The sequence below is a fragment of the Pagrus major genome, chromosome 23 (genome assembly GCF_040436345.1).
Source record: "Pagrus major chromosome 23, Pma_NU_1.0".
NCBI lineage: Eukaryota > Metazoa > Chordata > Actinopteri > Spariformes > Sparidae > Pagrus > Pagrus major.
Window position 1 is genome coordinate 22,654,667 of NC_133237.1, and position 22,518 is coordinate 22,677,184.

Sequence of the window (22,518 nt, forward strand, 5' to 3'; positions counted from 1 at the left end):
AACCATAACCGTTGTGTTCAAACACACCTGACTTCTGTCAGCATGTCAACACAGCATAGATGATTCACCCTTTAAAGAGACATAACTGGGAACTAACAGACTCTAATGATGTAGCAGCTACAGGTGATTTACATGTGGCCTATGATTCAAGACAGTCCAACCACAGTCAGTATGGAAGTGCAGACAACATCTCTGGTCTGGATATATGTTAACAGTACAGAACAACTGAACACTTCATATGAGTACAACACCACGTATTTGACTGAAGACTCAGACAAATACCAGTCATACATTATTGGTCTCTTCCTGTCCTGCCTGTACACCATCCTCCTCTTTCCTATTGGATTTATTGGCAACATCTTAATCCTGGTGGTGAACCTGAACCACAGAGAGAAGATGACCATCCCTGACCTTTACTTTGTTAACCTGGCTGTAGCTGACCTCATCCTGGTGGCAGATTCCCTCATTGAGGTCTTCAATCTGAATGAGAAGTATTATGACTACGCTGTCCTCTGCACCTTCATGTCCCTTTTCCTGCAGGTCAACATGTACAGCAGCATCTTCTTCCTCACATGGATGAGCTTTGACCGTTACATTGCCTTGGCTAACTCGATGAGCAGCAGCCCTCTGAGGACTATGCAACACGCCAAGCTCAGCTGCGGCCTCATCTGGATGGCCTCCATCCTGGCCACCCTTCTCCCCTTCACCATTGTGCAGACACAGCACAGGGGTGAGCTGCACTTCTGCTTTGCCAATGTCTTTGAGATTCAGTGGCTGGAGGTAACCATTGGCTTTTTGGTGCCCTTCTCCATCATTGGTCTATGCTACTCTTTGATTGGGCGTATCCTCATGAGAGCTCAGAAACACCGTGGATTGTGGCCACGGCGGCAGAAGGCCCTGCGCATGATCGTGGTGGTGGTTCTGGTGTTCTTCATCTGCTGGCTGCCAGAGAATGTCTTCATCAGCATCCAGCTGCTGCAGGGCACAGCTGACCCATCGCGGAGGACTGCTACCACCCTGTGGCATGACTACCCACTCACAGGCCACATTGTTAACCTGGCAGCTTTCTCCAACAGCTGCCTCAACCCCATTATCTACAGCTTTCTAGGAGAAACCTTCAGGGACAAGCTGCGTCTCTTCATTAAGCAGAAGGCCAGCTGGTCAGTAGTGAACCGCTTCTGCCACCACGGCCTCAATTTACGCCTCCCTGTCAGGAGCGAGGTGTCAGAGGTGTGACTGTTAAGAAGAGGGACAAGTGTTATGAAACTGTGTGCACAAAACATGCTAAAAGTTCTTCATATCAAAGTGATATATCACCCTGTGTGAAATATTACCTCAGCTTTCTATCTGTTATTTAGCTTTGTCTCATAGTTGTATCAGTGTCTCAGTTAACCTGCTCACTTTCTGAACAAAAACACAAAAACACCAAGAATGTGCACTCAAAGACAGATGAAAATTACTCAATGTGTGCATCTTTGTATGTAGATAACAAAGCACGTACAGTACTTAAAGCTATTTTCATGTTTATCTGCACGTTGGATTGATTTCTTTAAGTGTATTTGGTGTGTTATTTCTTCAAAAAGTTAGCTGGATGGCAAGGCAGGCAAATGAAATGCTAGTGAGGAGCAAAATGTCAGCATCTACCTTTCAAGTACAGCCAGTGGGCATTGATAACTAATGGATAGATGTCAGAAGCTTTTGTGTAAGAGGGGCAATGAAGCTTTTACATTGTGTGATCTATAATACAAATCTTCCAGAGCACTTTCTGTGTATGTGGTATAACCTGTTAAAATACCAAAGGCTGTGTCACAGCTCAAGCAGGATGTGTAGAGGAAATACACAACAGATCACAACAGATCTAATCAGGCTTGTTTCAGCTGCAAAGATTGGTCATTTCAGTTAAAACCCACACAAACCTTCACCTGTTTAACATAAAAAGGTAAACATGCATGTATCAAGAAACTCCCACATAAGCACCATTCACATCAACACCATCATGACAAAATGACTTTAAAACATAAAACAATGTATGGCGCGACATGAAGTAGTGACTTGCTTTTCACGGTCTCTTTGCTACATGCATCTCAGCTAACGTTCTTCCGTTGTTGAAAGAAAATGCCCTTTTTGTGTTGCTAAACATTTATTGGACAATGCAGACGAATGTTCACAAAATGTGTTAAAAGATTTTTTAGAAATAAAGAAAATCCAGGAATACAACATGGAAGTTGTTGGTTAAACTTATGACAAGAAATTTGTTTCAATTGTCAAAATGTCTTCAAGTATGATAAAAGGAATAATTACAGGGTAGCTACACTCTTTATGTTTTGACCACAATCAAACTAACAGGTGATATTAGAAACATTTTTGGGGGGGAGCAGGAAACAGTGAGTGCTCATTTCAAAGATGACTGAGTAATTGTGCCACTTGTCAGTTCCTGTGAGCATGATGCCAGGGAGGAGGTGCTGTTTGCCAGCAGGGGTTGAGGCTGGGTAAACACATCACTTAATGTTGTCAACATGAAGCTGCTTCAATCTTCTGTTCTTACCCATATTTAGCATACATTACTCTGATAAACAGCAGTGGCCAGCCGTGGACATAACTTATGGGCCTGTGACAAACAATTTTCCATAACACATACTTCATCCGCACGTTTGTGGTTTGTTTGTTTTTTGTCTGTGAACAGATTCAACTCATTTGTTTTATTCAGTTAATACAACTGTTAAAACCAAGCCTGACATCACACAAGGTCATCACTGGATATGTGGATATCAGCACTTACAATTACTTACAAAATGCTTTTAAACAAAGATGCTCATTAACACATTATTTCAGATTGATGAGATGCAGATTACCAGGATACACATGTACAGTTCAGAGATTTCAGAGGCTCAATAACAGAGGGTTTAATGAAACCTGCCATAAAGTTTTATGGCACCTATATGTTTGTTGATCTGTGAGGGCAAACATTATAAATTCCTTCCCTGTACTGTAATATCTTAAATTCAATAGTTCTTACAGTCATCTGCATTATATGAAATATGATAGGATTTACAGAATATTTAAGGAGACAAAAACAAACACTGCATTTAAACAGTTGGTTCTGTGCAGTAGGAATAAAGAGGTGGATGTATTTTACGTCGATTCTTAAAATCTATGTATTGCCAGTCTGCGGTGGGCCTGAGCTGTGTTTCTGCATGAGGCAGGCAGAGATAATGGCGTGACTGGGAAAAACAGGAGTCCAAACCACAAACTGTTATTCCAGCTGTAACAGTCCCAGCAGCCTGGGAAAGCAGCGCTGAGGATTGTTTAAGTGATTGTTTATTAGAGGTCTGCTGCAAAAATGCAAAACTTGTTGTGGTACATGGTACTAAAGATGTTTTTGCATGTTGTTTCCAATACAACACTTTATGTCCCATATCCTCATTATGTAAGAAAGCATTCAGATTTCAGCTGTGGTTAGCTTTTAGCCGTGACAAAGACATGTTTAAGTATAGCTTTTTTGTATTTCCTTATGTGGATTTAGACATGTGTGAAGGCTAGAATAAACAGCACAGAGGATTCAAAGGCAGGAAGACAGGAAAGTAATAATGCAATGAGAGCTGTCAAGTGCATTGATATAAACAAGTAACACCTAGACACCAGAGCCAGTACCCTCCAAGTTCAACACTGTGTGAGAGGCAAAGGATCATGCTGTTTACATCACACATACACACGCATACAAACACACACATTGGAGATGCTGTGAGAAGAGGTTGACAGTGGACTGTGTGTACAGCTGAGACTACCAAGTAAGGTTAAAGGTTTGTGGTGACTGACGTCACAGAGGAAAAAGGGTGTGACTTTTCCCCTTGCTTACATTCAATGCTTCCTCTGGATGATGCTGGATCAAACAATGAGTTTGTGAGGGAAAATTAATTTGGTAAAAAAAACAGTATAATATCTTTAGCTTTTTCATGTGTAACATTGGGCAGGTAAACATCTTTACGCAGCCAAATGATGATGATAATGTAATGTAGAGACAAATTCTGCAACTTTTTATCGACTAAATGGGACTAGTTGTTGCAAAAGCATCACAGTTGTTTTGCTTCACTGGAGCCCCCACCCCTGCTGCTGTTGCTCAAAGACATCAGAGTGGCCAATACACACAGAGTGACCACTTTATTAGGTGCCAAACAAAGTAACATTGCACAAAAGTGCAATAAAATATGTATTAATATTCAGTTTCAGGCTGTACAGTTGGTGTTGTATTGGACTGAATCATGTTGAAAGATGTTTCTAGGATGTTACCCCTTCATGCATATTAATCAGGATAGACAAAACATTAGAAACATCTTTCAGTATACCACAGTCAAGTTCAAGTTGAATTAACACCTGTCTGACACCACAAGAATCATCACAAAACTACAAGTCATCACTCAGAGCTGTTTTATTGGATTATATTATATTGTACAGATGAACTCGTACCTAAATGTACATTCCTTAAACTCAGCTTCCAATTCTTTATCGATTGACTTCACTTTGGGCAAAATATCTGAGTCCCCTTCTAATGTTTCTTATGTAAGAAAGGCACAAGACCTTTTTCCAGCAAGTTAAGTGGGGGTGGGGCATATCAAAGTAATTACAACTGGATAGTCCAGGGTTTATGCATAATTACAAGGCAGTGCACTCGGTGGACCTCAGCAGCTGAATAATGGATTAGAGGTATAATTGCATTTGTAAATTAAAATCCCTTAAAGGAAAAAGGAGCTGAATAGAACAGATCAGCTTCCCGGGAAACAGAGGGTAAGAAAAAGGGTTGGAGTTTGACATGCTGCAGTAATTATAAGGCAGAACCCATCAAACTGGTTATTGCCAGTGTAATGTCTTTTTAGGGAATCAAGAACAAAAACTTGTGTTCACAGATCATTCAATTTTTAATTGATATTAATATTCAACTGGTGTAAAATCAGTCACATTTTTTAAAACTGTGTGCTAAATGCAGCATCACAAAGATAAAAGGAAGAGGAGCAGCTTATATCGCAGTATTTTGAGCAACAAGTGTGACTGAAAACAACGTGAGAGCAAAGCATGTGAGGCTTTTCACATCTCCTCCACCACACACAGCTTCACTCTCATCAGAGCTGTGATTTTCACAAGTGAGGTGTGATGATTTTGTATATAAATTATAATGCAATATCTGAAAGCTGTAAAAAAAAAAAAAACAACTTTTGAGGAAATCTTAATTGGATACTTGAACTGTTCATTTAGTATTCATAACTTTGTTGTTGTTCACTTGTGTATTGAGAACATTCAATTCTAATTTAATTTTTCGAATGCAGGTGGTAATTTGGATCATAATTGCAAGCATTTTGCTGAAAAGGATGACTAAAAACTTGTTTACAGCCACCGCTTATCTGGGGCAAGGTCATTTATTCATTAAAAGTTATATTTTCATTGGTGCCCTGTCCGCTAGCTTCAAGAGCAAAATTATTAACCTTAATCATGAAATATACACTACTCAAAATTAGTTTGGGATATGGGTTCATACATGCGTGTGCATGGATATGCAATAAAAGTCAAAAGAAACGTGTTTACAAAACACAAAATAAAAATGCAGATATGTCACAGAATAAAAAATCAAGTGATATTCCAATAGTGTATATACATTATATTTAATAAAATGAAGGGGTTTTTGTATTTTTTGTAGGATAATTATAGAGTAGACAATAGACAATAGTTAAAGGAAGATGAATTTTGAAATAGGCTACTTTTTGGTGGATAATTGAATAGGTTTTTTTTTAAATGAAGGGTGCAATTTCTTGGGGAAAATAATCCTTAATTTTAATTCAAATGTTTATTTAATAACAATTAAAAAAAACATTCCTTTGAAGCATAAGGTGTAAAAAAAAATAAAGATAAGGGACTGTATGAGCAGATATAACACACCAAAGCACATTAACATTCAGAAGTATGTCGCTGTCTCCTCTGCACAGCGCCCCCCCCCCCACCCAGTGTTTTCAGTGAGCGTGCAGGCGGACGTGCATGCACGCGAGCAACAGATCCGAGCGCATGCGCAGTTCATTGTTTTGACTGAAAATGCCGTCGGTTTCGAAAACGGCGGCCAATGCGTCCCCTCAAACCGAGAAACCTACCCACTATACGTGAGTAAAGCCGCTGCAAACAAACAACTCAATCGCTCGTGTTTGAAAATGTTACGCGCACGTGCACCTACGCGCGTTTGCATTTCTTGCATTCCTCAACTCTTGTGCGTGTGTTGAAAACATGGTGCTTTTCCTGGCTTTGTGACTACCTAACGTTACATAGCAAACAGCGACTTGCACGCTAACGACACCGACGCTAATGTGGGGAAACGCGGACGTCTTGAATCGCTTCGCCGACGAGCAAAGCGTCCACGGAGTCGTGTGCGATTGTTTGACAGAGTTGAGGGATTGTTTTGAACGATCGCTTGAATGTTATACCGTCAACTCGGTCCGCTAAACGATTAGCCAGGAACTCGCTAACCAGTCTGCTTGTAAATAGCTCGGCCTTATTTTGAGTTCCCCTCTTGCTACGCACATTTATAGACGTACGCTCGGGGACTTCCAGCGAGCGTTACGTCAAAATACTCGCGTAGTGTGCTCCGTGAATGGCGAGCTAACGCGAGTGACCCAAAAAATACACAGTAGGCTACACCACTAGCAGCATAACACGACACCCGACGGTCTCTGAACTTTTTTTTCTCGCCTTCGACTCATTTCTTAGCTGAAAGTCGTTATAAAACCCGGTTCCTGATTGTGTTTTGTTGTTTTTCCTGGTTGTTTCAGATACTTGAAGGAGTTCAGGACAGAGCAGTGCCCGCTGTTCCTCCAGCACAAGTGTACGCAGCACAGACCCTTTACGTGCTTTAATTGGCATTTTCTCAACCAGCGGCGGAGACGACCCATCAGGAGAAGAGACGGGACTTTTAACTACAGCCCCGACGTGTACTGCACGAAATACGACGAGACCACAGGCATCTGCCCAGATGGCGATGAGTAAGTCCCCGTTTTAGTTGGCGTCATTCTTCAGCTTCTTGAACATGTAGGTGTGCCACGATGCAGCTGCTGATAGATGCCTGGTGTTTTGTTTACATGTTTGGGGTGAGAACCATTGCAGCTTAAGGAAACACATTGTACAGAAAAGTGAATGTAGCTTATCAGGACGTTTTATCAGTGCTGGATAAGTGTTGTTGTCTTCCTTAAGCTGACCTTAAATGGCTTTTGGACGGGGTTGTGTCCTCATGGGAGGAATTATGTGGGTTGTTTAAGTCTTACTTTATTGCTTGAGTGTTACAGTGAAAGTAAACGAAACATAGATTCACACAGACTAAAGAGGAATAGCTGTTTTGCAGTGATATTAGCAGAGGTCTGAATGCATCTGTTTTTTTAATGTTTGGACATTTTGGAGGACACTATTTGAGGATAATTTCAGCAGTTTATTGTGGCTACAGTGACACACATGTAGGATAAGAAAGCTTTTTGTTTTTATTGGCATATTATGAGGCCTGAACTAAGGTTATAAACTGTCAGTCAGGTTATAAAGCCCAGTTTGGTGCAGGAGCGGTTTATTTTTAAAGGACTGGCCTTTGTAATAAAAAACAATGGAAACAGTGCCCTTAAGATAAGAAGGAAAACTGTACATATGAGTACAGTATGAACAATATAGTTCTGTTAAAATAAAATGACGCACAGTTTCTTGGTGAGCAGTATTTAACACTCATTTGCTGTATCTAAAACATGTGATCTTTCAGATTCAATATTACAAGGGCCGTTTCTTTGCCCTTTGTGCGTTCTCTGTACCAAATTCAACATTTCCTAGTTTTTGGAACAAAACTACTTGAGATGTTACAGAACATAAAAATCTCCGACACTTGCATAGTCTTGTTATTTATTATGATTATTATTATAAAAATTAATGCATTCAGTCAGAGGCCATCTTTAGTTGATTCTGATGAATAAGAAGAAGAGGTGTTTGTGTTCTTGTCACTACTGTGCACCTGATATCTTGTTTAAATTTAGGAACAGTGCATGCTGTTTTTTGGTTTGTTTTTTCATTACTGGAGATGTCGCCGCTGGCTGCCCTGCAGCGTCATATTCACTGGTGCTGCTATTCATTTCAGCCAATGGTAAATGTGGTTTGAAATGTGCATAAACATTTTTTTTGCCCCTAGCTTCATATTTTCTAAAAATATAATTTCCATATAGACTCCCTAAGAAGATATTAATATTTTTTTCATATGTGACCATACTGTACAGTCTCCATAGCTTTGCACATAGCATACTTTGTCCTCTGTCATCATGATGGGAAAAAAAAACAGTATTTAAAATTTTATGACAGGCTTGTGGATTAAATATTGACTAAACTGTCCAATCACAGAAACACTAGACATGTGAATTCTCAAACCAGGTGGAAGTGGCCTTACCCATTCATCTGCAGCAGGTAGAGCATAAACACACTGACAATTTAAAACGACACACAGCATTTAATTGAGCCCCACATAGAAATAAAAAAAAGGGTTATTGAACTAATGGATGAACTAATGGAAAATGAACAACTCCAATCCTTACAATTCCTCCTCTGCCAATGGGAGCTATTTTTGTATGACCTTATGTGTTGCTATAGCAACTGTTGCTACTCAAGAAAGGAAAAATTGGTTTATTCAAGAGGCTTATTGGCCATACATGTCTTGAGGCATTGCTGGTGTGTCATCCCTACATTCACAGTCGAGTTTTATTCCTGATTAAAAATGTGTTCAGCTATAGGAATTCACTCACTTTATTACTTTTTACAATCCTTGTGGTTTTATAATGAGTTGTTTAGACTATGTGCAGTCCTTGCCTGTTTCATGCTTTTAATAATCATAATGTGAAACACATTGCCTGCACACACATCTTAAAGTTGTGTTCTACATTTATATCTTGAACTTGAAGAAAGATCATACAGTTTAAAAAATATTTGTGCTATATTTTATGTTTATTTTGGACAGGTTTGAGGTTTGGACTGTGGCTTTTTTGCATTATTTTAATATCAAGCCAGATGATGTTCCTTCAGATGTTTTATTTAGATAAAAAGATTCAATTATTTAATGTGTCCTTCCTTCCTTAGCTGTCCCTATTTACACCGGACCACTGGTGACACAGAGCGCAAGTACCATCTACGCTATTACAAGACTGGCACTTGTATCCATGAGACGGATGCTCGAGGGCATTGTGTGAAGAATGGCCTCCACTGTGCTTTTGCTCACGGGCCACATGATCTCCGACCTCCAGTCTATGATATCAGGTGACATACAAAGCAAATAGTGGCTTCTCTCTTCTCTGCCAAGCTTTTCACTCACAAGCCTCACAACTGAAGTGAACAATCAGACAGTTTAGTCATGTAGACAGATATACTATTAACAGAATAGATGTATTGTAGAGGTTTAATGGTTTGGTTTTTAACTCGTTTTTAAGGCTTGGCTCAATTCATCGTAACAATGAGTGAGGTTAGTGAATCCAAGACTATAAAACAAAGTGTGTCTAAACAAAATCGTTACTGTTGAGTTCAATTGAAAACCTCTTTATTATTAATATTATCTAGTTTGCTTTTCTTGGTGCTTGAATAATATTATGTAAAGAGATGCCAGTGATTTAGCATTTCATCTTTATAATTAACTGTTTTAGACAACAAGCAGGTTTCTTTTAATAAGATAATATATTGTTTTAACTTTGAGGAAATGGAGATCAAAATAACCTAAGTTCTATTTGTACAGAGAGATCCAAGCACAAGAGGCTCTTCAAAATGGACAGTTGGGGTCTGGGGAAGGTATTCCTGATCTTCAGCCTGGTGTATTAGCCAGCCAAGCTATGATTGAGAAAACTCTGACAGAAGACCCCCGGTGGCAAGGTGAGTAACCCCCACTATGATGATATTGGTCTCAGGCAAACTGAAAAACACACTTTTATTTTTTTTAAATGTATTTATTGAATATATTACTCTGTCTTTTTGCAGATACCAACTTTGTTTTAGCCAACTATAAAACAGATCAATGTACTAAGCCCCCAAGACTATGCAGACAGGGCTACGCTTGCCCCCACTACCACAACAGTAGAGATCGAAGAAGAAATCCTAGAAAGTTCAAGTATAGGTAAGACATGACTTGGTTTGAGTGGAAATAGTAATGGTATTAAGTTGTGTAATTGCAATGCATTAAAGGCTATGACTCTGCATGCAGGTCAACTCCTTGTCCTAATGTGAAACATGGGGATGAATGGGGTGAGCCCTCAAAGTGTGACAGTGGAGACAGTTGCCAGTATTGTCACTCTCGCACTGAACAGCAGTTTCACCCAGAGGTGAGTGAATTTAGTTTTTTAGAAAATGAAACGATGGAGGAGCTTTTAGTTATTATTATGTTATATTGTCAGATCATTATTATTATTATTATAATATATCATATTCTTTTTAAATGTATTATTAGTTTTGTATGTTAATTGAGCTCAATGGGCATGACATATACAATAGATCACATTATTAAATCTCCAAATTGACCATTCAGAAGCATTTTATGTATAGCCTACACAAAGGTGACTGAAAGTAAAATGTGTAATCTTGCTGTAAATTTAAGATATTTTATTCTTGAGCTTTTAATGTTTTGTTCAGAAATTGAATCTTCATTGATTTAACACTATTGCTTATTTTTTTTCTATGGTCAGAATTTGTAACTTGTATCTCACTGGCTTGTAATTTGTTTGTCTTTCTCTAAGATCTACAAATCTACCAAATGCAATGATATGCGACAAACTGGATACTGTCCCAGAGGGCCGTTTTGTGCATTTGCACATGTAGAAAGTAAGTCAAAGTTTCTCCAAATACTGTCTTGGTACACGATTGGAGATTTACAAATCTATGATATTCATAGTTCTTTTTTGAGGTAATGATTGTATATATGCACTTCTAAGGACATTTCCTAGGTTTTTCCAAGTTTTTAAGTATGCACAGTCAACCCTGTTGTTTAGACACGATATGATATAAGATTTTATATTTATTTTGATCCTTTCAGGAATTCCATCTACAGAAGAGACCATGAGCTCATTGCTAACAGTGATACAGTCAAGTTCACAGTCCCAGCTGGGCTCTCAGTATTCAGAGTGTCCAGTCAGTGATTGGAACAGTGGAGGCAACTCCACCAACGCAACCAGTAGCAACGGACAAGTAGGAAGTGTATGTTTTCTTTGTTGCTGTGTCCTTATTGATAAGAAATTTGTCAGAATCAACTGGACCAGGGTGTTAAATATCAAGAGCAGGCACATTTCTCATGTATATGGATGCCTGTTGTTGTAGCTTCCTAAATCACTATTCAGCTGATGCAAATGGGCCATTTATTTGTCAATATGTGTTGTTTTTATGCTGTCATTTTTCTGTTGGCATGTTGTTGTTTTATTTTGCACATTGATTTGTCATTATTACTATTTTCTTTAACTGTTTTACATTTCATGACTACATTATTTTGAAAGAACAGAGCAGTTTAATAATTCAGTGGAAACAGCTAGTCTTTTCATTCTAGATCACCTTCATAGTTCATTCAGAATAATGGTTTTATTTTATTTTGTTCATTTATTTTGATCATCATTTTATTAAGATCATGTGCACTTCTCTTTCTCAGGTTTCATGTTCTAATAGCTCAACTGTAACTCCAAGCTCAGGAAGCGACAGTTTGTTATCCCCAGTGGGATCCATCAGCAGGCCCAAATCCTTAACTAATAGTAGTTTATGTTCAGAGTCCACCACATCCAGTGTCTCATCTCTGACGTCTAACTATCCCAAAGCTCCGGGCTTTGAACGTGAGGATCAGGTACACAGACTGCTCTCTTTAGCTTCAGGAACACTATAACAAATGGACAACTTAGGGCTTTACACTTGATGTATCATTCATTTTGAATCACTGTTTTATTTATTTGTCATTCATTATTTGCCATGTCATTTTTATTTTATCACTTTTAGTTCTTTTTCCTATGAATTGCACTGTTTGAAGATTTTAGTTGTGAGATCATTCTTGATGAGAGAAAGCAGTAAAGTATTGAGTAGTTTATACATTAATGATGTGACAACAAACTTGACAAAATATTTTGTAACACAGCCAGGAGTTTTTGTAACCTGCACACTTAGAAAAAAGCTCCCCTTAGGTTAATTTTATGGCTTTCTGATGTTGTAATTACAGAAGAATGCCGCCCACGCTGTGTTTGTCTTATTATCCTCGACTCACTGGAATCAGTTTGAATCATCCCTAGAGCTAACGATGGCAGGCAATGTCAAGTTACATGATCAGTTCCCACACCCCTGATTCATATCAGATGTAGGGCTGCACAATCAATCGAAATATTACTGAAACTGCAGTTCATTGTCGAAGTGAAATATCCAAATAGCAAGTAAGGTAAATGTGTAATAAAACAGCATAAGAATTAAGTAATGTAGTGCTGCAGAAATTCCTCCAAATCTTGTAAGAAAACAAGTTTGTTAAGTACGGACCCCAACAAGTGTACATAATCATGATTTTAGTATTTTTTTTAATTGTGATGGAACAAAATTCAACCCTATACATCGCAAATCAGATTGCAATAGTAATATCTGTCAGTATAATCGCAAAATGTCTTTTTTTAACCATATTGTGCAGCTCTACTCTGATGTAATTAAGTAGACAGTTACCACATTAATCATGAACTACTGGAAACTGGTAGTGTTTAACACTGCTTTTGATTGTACCACCAAGTAAGCCTCATTAAGGAGAAAAGAATGATGGTTGATGGCAAACAATTTGTTTTTAAATAGGCTTTTTGATCTTTTTCAGCCTGTGGTTAACTACAATGCAAAAATGTTCTTTTAAGTGAAATTAGCTGTCTAGAGTGTAAATTTTTGTCACTGAAATGTGCTGTTACTCTGTTATTTGATCATTTTCAGATTAAGAACAAGGGGCAAATGGATCAGAAATTGATGGACCAAGAAAAACAGGTTTGTGTTTAAAACGGTTCATTAGTGGCTGTAGCTTGATGACATTGCATAATATATAATGTATTTATTTCATTTTAAAACTATAATTAATAACACTTGGGATTAAACAAACACCTTCTGCTCTTTAATTTAGACACACAATACTGTATTCTCTGCGGTGAACCCTTTGGCATCAAGCTTTACCTCCAGTATAACATCCAGCTTGGCCTCCAGTATTGGCTCAGAAAGTTCCTCACCCACCACCTTATCAACAATGAATGCAAAAGCCACTCCTTTCTACCCAGGGAGCAACACAGTGGAGTCTGTCATAGGTATGTGTATTTAAAGTTAACCTAACAGTTGAGCTGACTGATACCCTTCTGTATTTTGTTGCCAAATGTCAGCCAGGTTTGTTTCGTTTTCCCTCAGGATCCGCCCTGGACCTCAACTTCAGTGACATTAATGTTGCATCTCTTGATAAGGAGTTAGAGGAGCAAGACAACAGTGTAGGACTCGCAAGTAAGGACACTTAGATTGTTTAAGTACTTTCAGTTGTTTGATCACAAATGGCCTCCTCATAATTTGCTCGTAAATTATTGTAAAAGTTTATACTTTGTCCCCACAGGTCAAAGGGTGCTAGGTGGATCAGCTCCAGTAAACATTCCCGGCTCCCTAGCCCGATCGTCCTCTTTTAATTCCTCATCATCACTCTCCACCTCCCCACTAAGCTCCCTCTCCCAGTCTCTATCACAGTCCCTGCTGTCTGGGGCGGTATCGCAGCAAAATCAACCTTCAAACATGTTAGCCAAGCAAGAGCATGGCCTCCTGGGAACACCCACCTCCTCCTCCCAGAACTCTTTGGGTAAGCTGATAGTATCAGACATTTAGCTCCAAGTGAGCTGGAAAACATTTGACTTCAGATTTGAATCTCAAAGGCTTATATTTCAATAAAAATGCCTGGGAAGTGAGTTAAGAAGTGTAATTTTGTAGTTGCACACAGAGCCCCAACTAACTTTTCACTTTTGTGCTTGGTCTTGTGACTTTAACACATCACTCTCCTAGGCTTGAACGGAGGGGCTAGCAGCATTTGGGACTTTGTAAGTGGCAGCTTTTCACCGAGTCCCTCTCCAGTTTTCAGCAGCCTAACCTCCACAACCAGCAGCGCTGATCTGGCGCGCCTTTTTAGAGAGCTGGACGAGGCCAAGAAGAAGATCAAACAATGGGAGGAGGCCTGGCATCAAGTCAAACAAGTCAGTATTATAAAGATTATTGCTATACATGTCGTATTGTATCATAACCAGGGGTGTAGCCTAGACTTGGTGTACACCATGATTTCTGAGCCACGGTTCAGTTATTGTATTGTTGTTTATTTTTGCGTGTCAAAATGGAAAAAAGTCTCTGAAAAGTTGGATGTATGTACAATGCAACATGTTTGTAATTGTACCATGTAAAAGGCAGTCAGTTGAGAGAAGCAGGCAGCCGTTTACTGTGGGCTCTCAGTCAACAAAACTTGAGCTTTAGAGATCAGAATGAGTCCAGATTGAGTAATTTTTGTCCTTTTGGGAAAAGGACTGACAGCAAACAGCAATTAGACACGTCAATGTGAGTCAGGTTAAAAGGGGAAGTAAAAGAGATGTTGTTTTGATTCAGAGGGTAGGAGTGGGTTGGTGGGGGCATGGTTTCAGAAGACTAGACTGCAACTCCAGACCGTGGACGTTTGTAAGCAGCTTCAGTCTCATTTTCTTAATTGTTACACCCCTAATCAGAACAATCTCCCTTTTCATTAATCGGCAGTATGTTTTCTAATTACATGACTCAACTTTGTTCCAGGCCTGTGAAGCTTGCCAGAAAGATGCTCATGAAGCAAAGGAACAAGCAAAAACAGCTGAGGTGGAGCGGCAGCTGGCAGAACAGAAATGGGAGGAAACAGAACGCAAGCTGAAAGAGCTCCAAGGGGACTTTGATGTTCTTTGTCGCACCCCTGGAACACCTCTTCTACGTAGCTACGGAGAGCTGGACCAGCTCCCGTTGTCAAAGCTTCACTCCATCCAGAGTCAGCTGCGTAATGACCTAGACCTTGTAGATGGGGTAAGAAAGACTAGATTACACACAGCATTTCATTCGTAGCATGTACATAGTTATAAAGCGCTTTATCAGGCTAGCATTCAGTTATCTGTTTCGTCATCAAGCATGCTTATTTGAAAAGTCTGCATGAACTGTATTTTTAAGTTGCAGCTGATATTCATTCTTTTCTTCCCCAACAGGTAATATATCAGCTTCAGTCAAAGAAATGTATAGTTTGCCAAAAGCATGATCGTTGCATTGTTCTGCAGCCTTGCCAACATTATGTACTATGTGAGAACTGTGCACCTAGTAAAACAGAATGTCCCTACTGTAGAACAAAAATATTGAAGTGGTGATGTAGAATTACTCAAGGTACTATTTAAAGATTTAGCCCTTTGAAAAACTACTAATAGATATTACATTTTCTAATTGATAGTAATGTCTGTTTCATACAGTAATTGAATTAATTTAGAATAAAATGATGCTTGACTGACAAAACATATTGTATTATAGATCAGACTGTGTACAGGGGATTCAGTCATTATAGATTTTGCTCATCTTATGTGCTCATTAACTCGGCAAACCAGACAGCACTCAAATAAGAATAATACAATTAGAATATTAAATTACCTTGCAATGCCCAATGTCAGCTATTGAGTAATGACCTGGACACTCTAAAGGATATAAATCATGTGGTTTACACTTTGTTATGAATACATACAAGCACACAGTGCTGCTGTGCTTTCTCAAAACAAAATGCTAAATATGCATTGTAAATCTAACATAATGCTCTTACAATAAATACAAAATTACAGATTAAAACAAGCGAAAGGAGCAATAAGCTTTCAGGCTAAAGGCTGTACACACAAAGACAGTAATGAGTGTAAGTTTGTATTTCAGCCCCCGTGTTTTGCTGTTTATGGATTAGAAATACTTTAATGCGCTTTGGTATTAGTGTGGATAAATCTCTGATCTCCTGAGGATGCTTCTTCTTTCTTTAATGCACTTAAAAGTCCACCCAGAGCAAGTGTAATTGCATTTCAACCCTAACTTTCCAGAAGTTACAGTGGAAATATATGTAAAGCCGATAAAAGGTTTCAGTAAATTTGATCAGATCACAGATACTTGTATTTGGAGAAAGAGGTGTAGTGGTCACTCACTGTAACTTTAATGTTATATCTTAACCAATCATAAGTAAGTTTTAAAAAATACACATAAAAAATACTATTGCGTCGTCATACTATAAGTATTCAGGTCATTTTTCAGTCATTCTGAGGGAGGAATAAGTTTGATAAACAACGTATCTTTTGTAATAATATCATGTGTTGATAACCTGTAGCTAGGCCTGTCACGATAACAAATTTTGCTGGACGATAAATTGTCCTAGAAATTATTGCGATAAACGATAATATTGTTGCTTTGAGACCATTTTTCAACTAATATAATGATAATGACAAAATAACACAAGTACACCCTTTCAAAGATCAATAAACCTTTATTTCTAAAGAACATTTAACATTGGAATGTGAAGAAGACATTTTAAATATCCAAAATAAATAAAGATGAAGTGGTGGCCAAAGCAATTGAGCCATGGCCAGCCACGGTTCCTTATTGCAGCAACAATGTTAGCACCATTGTCTGTAGTGATGTGGTGGCGTGACGGTACACGTCATGATGATGACGTATATGTTTTTTTTCAAGGTGTTTCCCCGGTGTCCTCCTGTTAATCTAAACATGTACCAGCTGTCTGTTTATAATTATATGGATGCAGTTATAATGTGTTGTAATTGAGATCCTGACCCACCATGCATCCTGGAAAGTGACAAAGTTCCATTTTTCTATAATTTACATAATTACATAATTGCCATCAGTAAACTGGACGCTGTCTGACTATTTCACTCGCGGGGTTCACGAAGTTCACTAAGTCTTGGTCGGGAGTGCTGACCGTCGCGGTGATTTTTTTCACTGTGACAAACACTTGGTGAGTTAAAGTTTTTTGCCGGGGACAGACTCTGTTTTTCGGCCAGAAATGTGACGAAGAGTCGGTCAGACAGACACTTATCCACGAATAACTGCGGTATTTTTTTCCTCATATAAGTTGCCAAAGACATGACCAGTTACTACGTTCCTGTTGTTTGGTCCTGTAACGTTGCTTTGTGGGACATTTATCTTTATTTTGTTGAGTGAAGGATCTGTACAGTTATCAGACACCAACACCATCAGATCGACACACCCTCGCTCCGCGCCGCCAGCTCGGTTCGCCAATACTGCGCCTCTGATACCTCCGGAGGCGCAGCGAAATTTCACCCCTCGCCACATCTGAAACTTTCGCACAAAGGTGGATGCCGAGAATTGGCGCAGGATCCCCGCATGCAAATGGCAGTGTGAATGGGGCTAGTGACTGACACGAGGAAAACAAACAAGCATGCAAATGGAAATTATCGAGGCCGGCAAAATTATCAAGCTCATTTTAATTTATCGTACGATTAATTGATTTATTGATTATCGTGACAGGCCTACCTGTAGCACAATGACCTCCATAGGGGAAATTTGGCCTTTAAGAGTTCCCCATTCGGATGGACAAACGGAATACACATTGATACAGAAATATAGACCACGCCATTGCTGATATTTTAACATAATAGCTTGTATTTAGATATTTCCAGGTTGGGATCTCAAATGCAAGGAAATCACTGTGTAAATGTTGAAAGTGGTCCGCTGATGTGGAACATAAAATGGGCAAAACACAAAGCAGATTATTTTTTTTTAATTAAAGAGGAACAAATCAAGAAGCCAGACTTCCAAGATCCTGAATGTGGCTGACACTTCAAAAATCATGTAACGTAATTAAAAATGTGTGTACACATACCATTTACAGAGCAATGAGCTTCTACAGCTGATGAGTGAAATAGATAGCTGATCAACAGATCACATCCAAAGAGGTACAAGTGCAGAACTACACCTGTATCTATAAATCAGACTAAAGAAGGAAATGGCACATTTTCAAAGATTTTGCAGTGTTCCTCTTTAAGTAAAGTGAACCTTCTTAAACCCCAAATTTTAATTTGCAATTCTTTTCAATGCAACCAGTCAAGCATCATGATTTTGACCAACTTTCTGAAGAAGTTTGATTTCTTACTAAAGCACTTTGTTGACCTGGGACTTTATTAAAGGGTATATAGAAATTTTGCTTTAAGCTGCTTTGTAGGTATTCTTTTGTGTCTTTTTTTTAGATTTTTTTTTTTAATATAAGCTAATGTCTGAAGCTTTTGTGTGTACTGTGAAACACCATTTGAATATTTCATGTTTCCTATTGTTAAGTCATGGCATGGTTCTACATATTAAGATTTCATAGAAAAGTACTTAATAGTTTCTACTTTCATAGTTAGATTTATAAAATTTCAATCAAATAAGTGCAAATTTAAAATGCATTTTAGGCATAACCAGCAGCTGTAATATTGGTAAGGCACATGCTACATGTTAAGGCTGTTATTCAATCAGTTAGTTTGTTTTGTAGAGATTTATATAGCCTAGCCATTAGAGAAGCATGTATTGTATTTGCGAAAAGCCTGAAATGGTGATTTTTGTAGGAATCTAGCCTCTTGACCTTGTCTAGAACATATCGGCCTCTAACTCTAAAGTGCCTTGCCTTAGTGGAAAAGGTTATGTGTAGAATTGTCAGAGCAAACACAAGTAGTTGAAGCTTGTGCACAGGTTTTTGCATAATGGGTCTTGTTTAACTTTGCAGAAGCATTGACGTGTTTATGACTATATCTGTAAATATAAATATATGCCAGTGTGTTTGGCCCAATCCCATTAAGTATTTCCACGGAAGATAAATGAAAACAAACATTGTCAGTGCCTGTGTCCTGACTTCAACCTTAGAAGTGAATCTCCACTCTCCTCTCCAACTACCCACCCACTCATTCCTTGGTTGTGGTGCTCTTTTGGTGCAGCTTCACTCTTGATTCTAGGTTTTTCAATTTAATGTTTGGGAGTATGCAAACAGAGGACACATGGATTTGTATAGCAACATATAAAAATGCTTTTTAAACAGTTCAGTAAATTTAACTTGTTTTATTGTAATAACTGCAGTGATTAAATAATTCCGTAGTTAACTTCTAAGTTGGAATTTGCATAGGATATTGTGCTTAGGTTTCTCTAATTGAAATGACCTTCTACTGTGTTAAGAAATCTTTTTATTCTTGCTTTAAATTCAATAGAAAATCATGTATCTCCAGGTTCACCTTTTGCTACTTATAAATATGGGAAGATGCATTGTTTACATTCACATAAATGACAATTAAGCAACTCAGAGGAAAAATATCGAAAAAGGTTATGCTATTTTAGCATTTTCATGATTATATTACAGCATAAAAGGCAGCCTAAATACTTCTGGTATTGCATGTTATGCGATATATTAACCAGCTACAAAAAAAAAAAAAAAAAAAAAAGTTCGCACTGTGTCACACTGCCAGAATATTTGTATTGACTTATTTTTAGTGTAGTAAAGGCTTAATAACTTCTGCAAGCTTCGCTGCTGCTGGAAAAGGTATTAATGTAGTTTCTTGTTATACATTTAGATGTTTGAATGTTGTTGTGCATCCACAGCTCAAATTTCAGAAACTTTGAAATAATCTGCATCTAACTTGACTAAATCTTCATTTGGTTGAATTATTCATTTGTAAATGCATTTCAGTCAGAGTTTCAGTACTTTTGTATTATCACTTAGAATGATGTCACAGACCTGTACTGCTGTAGATTGTCCCTTTTTTGAATTGACTGAAGGTAAATGTATTTTTGGATTTCTTTTCCCGCATACGCTGTAAAGCGGTGTATGATGCAGCTAATTTCACAGGGTCCTTTAGTCTATTTTGATTTGCCTGTGAAACCAACTAAATTAATGATGTCTAGTGTGATAATCTAAAAATGAACCAAAGTGGTGTTCTGGTAGCTGTCCAAATATGTGTTCAAAAGGGAAAGTTTAACCTCGAACAGAATTCAAATAATTGCTCTTGGACAGATCAGCCTGTAGATGTGAACAGGGCCGGGTCCTTCCCAAAGCTATAAATGTCAGATCAGAGCAGCGAGGCCATACAGATGAAACTGAGTCCAGTCCAGCATTGTGAGCAGCAGGAATTATGTTTTTGGATGGATTTTTGCTTTGATATTTCATTCAGTAGGACATAACAGTATATCCTCTTAGTGAGTAAACAGGACTATGCTAATGGATTTGCTTACAACATTAATGGACTTGAGCCCGTTTTTGCAGTTTTACCAAAGACCTGTACTATTGTTATTTCTTTTGTACTACATTTCATCATTCGTTTTATTTCAGTTAAGAAACCTAAATTAAGTTTTAAAGAAGTAATCACCTAGTACCTTAAATAGATAATGTTCATTAACCGTAATTAATGGCATCTTTTTCTATCTAAAGTTAGCTATAGTGAGTTGATACACAAATGATCAAAAATGCATGGGTCAGATCCTTACAAAATGTGTATTTGTATATTTGATTTTGTGCTAAGTATACATTGACGTTTATGGCAGGTTTGTGCAATACTGGCTAGCACATGCTGACCTTAAGCGAGGATTCAGTGTCAGTTAAATTGTTGTCTACAGTGAAGGAATGTCAAAGGTGTTTGACATTTGTGCTTCTGAAGTGGCCATATAAACTTCACTACAACTACTGTCCTGAAGTTTTTATCTTTTATTTTCTTTAACTACATAATCTCAATCACTTTTGAAATTGATGGTTATGCATTATATGCTGTCATGATCGGCCTGCAGTGACTGTAAGGTGCTTTCTTTGTTTTCTATTTCTTAAAGCCGTGGTCCAAATTATTATTATTATTATTATTATTTTTATTTTTTTGTAAAATGACAGGGGACAGATGATGATTGTGACAAACATTAATGGCAGATACAGACATAATTTAAAGTAAGTTGTTATAACTTCTTGTTGGCTGTTGGTCTCTCTAGTGGTCTGCTTGCCCCAATTCAAGTTTTCTAAAATGAAATGAAACAAACGTTCACTTGGTAAGCACAGCTTGCATTTCATTACATTTCTTTAGATTTGTTAAATTTATCTCTAACGGACCAATTACACTTTCAAGAACATCTGTGCCTTTTAATAATTACATAATGTTGATTGGTATTGAGAAAATGTCTCTGAGACTTGTTGCTCAGATGAAAAAATATAACATGTTTTAATTAGAATCAAAATTCCAGTGCCTTACAATATTTTTGTGGACCACAATGTGATTGCTAAATGATCCTGTGCATTCAGGCCACCTGAGCTGAAAAGAAAAAAGGCTAATCTAATGATATTTGCTTCATTAGTTTCACAGCAGGAAGAAACTGTTCTAATTGACTGATAATCGTCTGTCTCAGTCTGTATTTGCCATACCATTCAAAACATGAAAAAAAAACAGCAATACTTAACCATTCAGTACACAATTTTGATTTCAATTTGTTATTTGGCACCAAAAACTCAATTGTTTTTAAGGAAAAGCACCAAATAGGAAGAACCTTGTAAATGAACTGTAATAGATGTATCATTATGCTCTGCATTGGAATAGTTTAATCTATTTTGCATTATTGTTAGTTGTTGTGTTGTCTTTTTGTTTTAATATTATGAAAATGGAGCCTGAAGATTTATGCAATCTTGTACATGTATATGAGTGTGATGTATGGAGCTGTTCAAATTAAGTAAAATACTAGTACAACAGGTGTTGTCAAAAGTAAATAATCTGAATGTGGAACCGGTTGTTCCATATACTTTAGAAAGTTTCAGTAGAAATGTTATTTTAACATTGAAGCCCTGAAATATTGAATGTATTGTTCTAAATTAAATATTCAATGAATAGGTCACTGGATATTATGGAGCGCAGTTAATTCATTATGATGTAGCATCTAGTTGTGAACTGCTATTCAATAAAATTTATTAGAACTAAAACAAATGCAAGTTTGCAAGTTTCTATTTGTCAGCATAATGTGGATATATAAGGAAAGAAATGTGTTTTTCTCAGGGTAATACAGTGATTTAATAGAGAATGTGTTAAATCTGAGGAAACAACATTTCATGGGTTTATTTACTTAATGTCAGTGGGTTTAGACATTATTTATAGATAATTAAAAAAAATGTCCCTTATTTTGTGATGAGCTGTATGGATATGTAGGAAAATTCTCCACCGATAATTGTAGAAATTATTCTGTTGGTATATTGATATTTTTTGTGTTGTGAACACAAAAATAGGTGCAAGTCTTAGAATACTAGATTTTTCTTTTCTACATTGAGGATTGTGTACTGCATATTTTCTGTAGTGTATTACTAGTTTGTTAACACTTGTTAAATTGTTACACTACAGTTATGCAATGGTTTACAGAGTTCACAAAATTATTTTTATCATCTTGAGAATTAAAATAATTTTTCATCTGAAATGTGTGACTACTCTTTGTCTCGAACACAAC

The 22,518-nt window shown here is 37.6% G+C and overlaps 2 protein-coding genes across 3 annotated transcripts; both read left to right on the forward strand.

Annotated features, from left to right (window-relative positions):
* The first annotated feature begins 141 nt into the window (after positions 1 to 141).
* Positions 142 to 1,236, forward strand: gper1 (G protein-coupled estrogen receptor 1). The gene has a single exon (XM_073494960.1). The coding sequence runs from the start codon at positions 142 to 144 to the stop codon at positions 1,234 to 1,236; it is 1,095 nt and encodes a 364-aa protein (XP_073351061.1).
* A 4,816-nt stretch (positions 1,237 to 6,052) lies between these two features.
* On the forward strand, positions 6,053 to 22,488 carry unkl (unk like zinc finger). Of its 2 annotated transcripts, none has more exons than XM_073494784.1 (16): positions 6,053 to 6,140; positions 6,804 to 7,013; positions 9,124 to 9,300; positions 9,770 to 9,903; positions 10,009 to 10,144; positions 10,232 to 10,349; positions 10,761 to 10,845; positions 11,057 to 11,217; positions 11,660 to 11,848; positions 12,952 to 13,002; positions 13,136 to 13,313; positions 13,390 to 13,500; positions 13,607 to 13,843; positions 14,044 to 14,231; positions 14,812 to 15,069; positions 15,246 to 22,488. In XM_073494784.1, the coding sequence occupies exons 1-16, from the start codon at positions 6,076 to 6,078 to the stop codon at positions 15,399 to 15,401; spliced, it is 2,454 nt and encodes an 817-aa protein (XP_073350885.1). In that variant the 5' UTR covers positions 6,053 to 6,075; the 3' UTR covers positions 15,402 to 22,488. The 2 variants fall into 2 exon arrangements, with proteins under 2 accessions (XP_073350885.1, XP_073350886.1); XM_073494785.1 differs by having other exon boundaries at positions 13,411 to 13,500.
* The last annotated feature ends 30 nt before the right edge of the window (positions 22,489 to 22,518 follow it).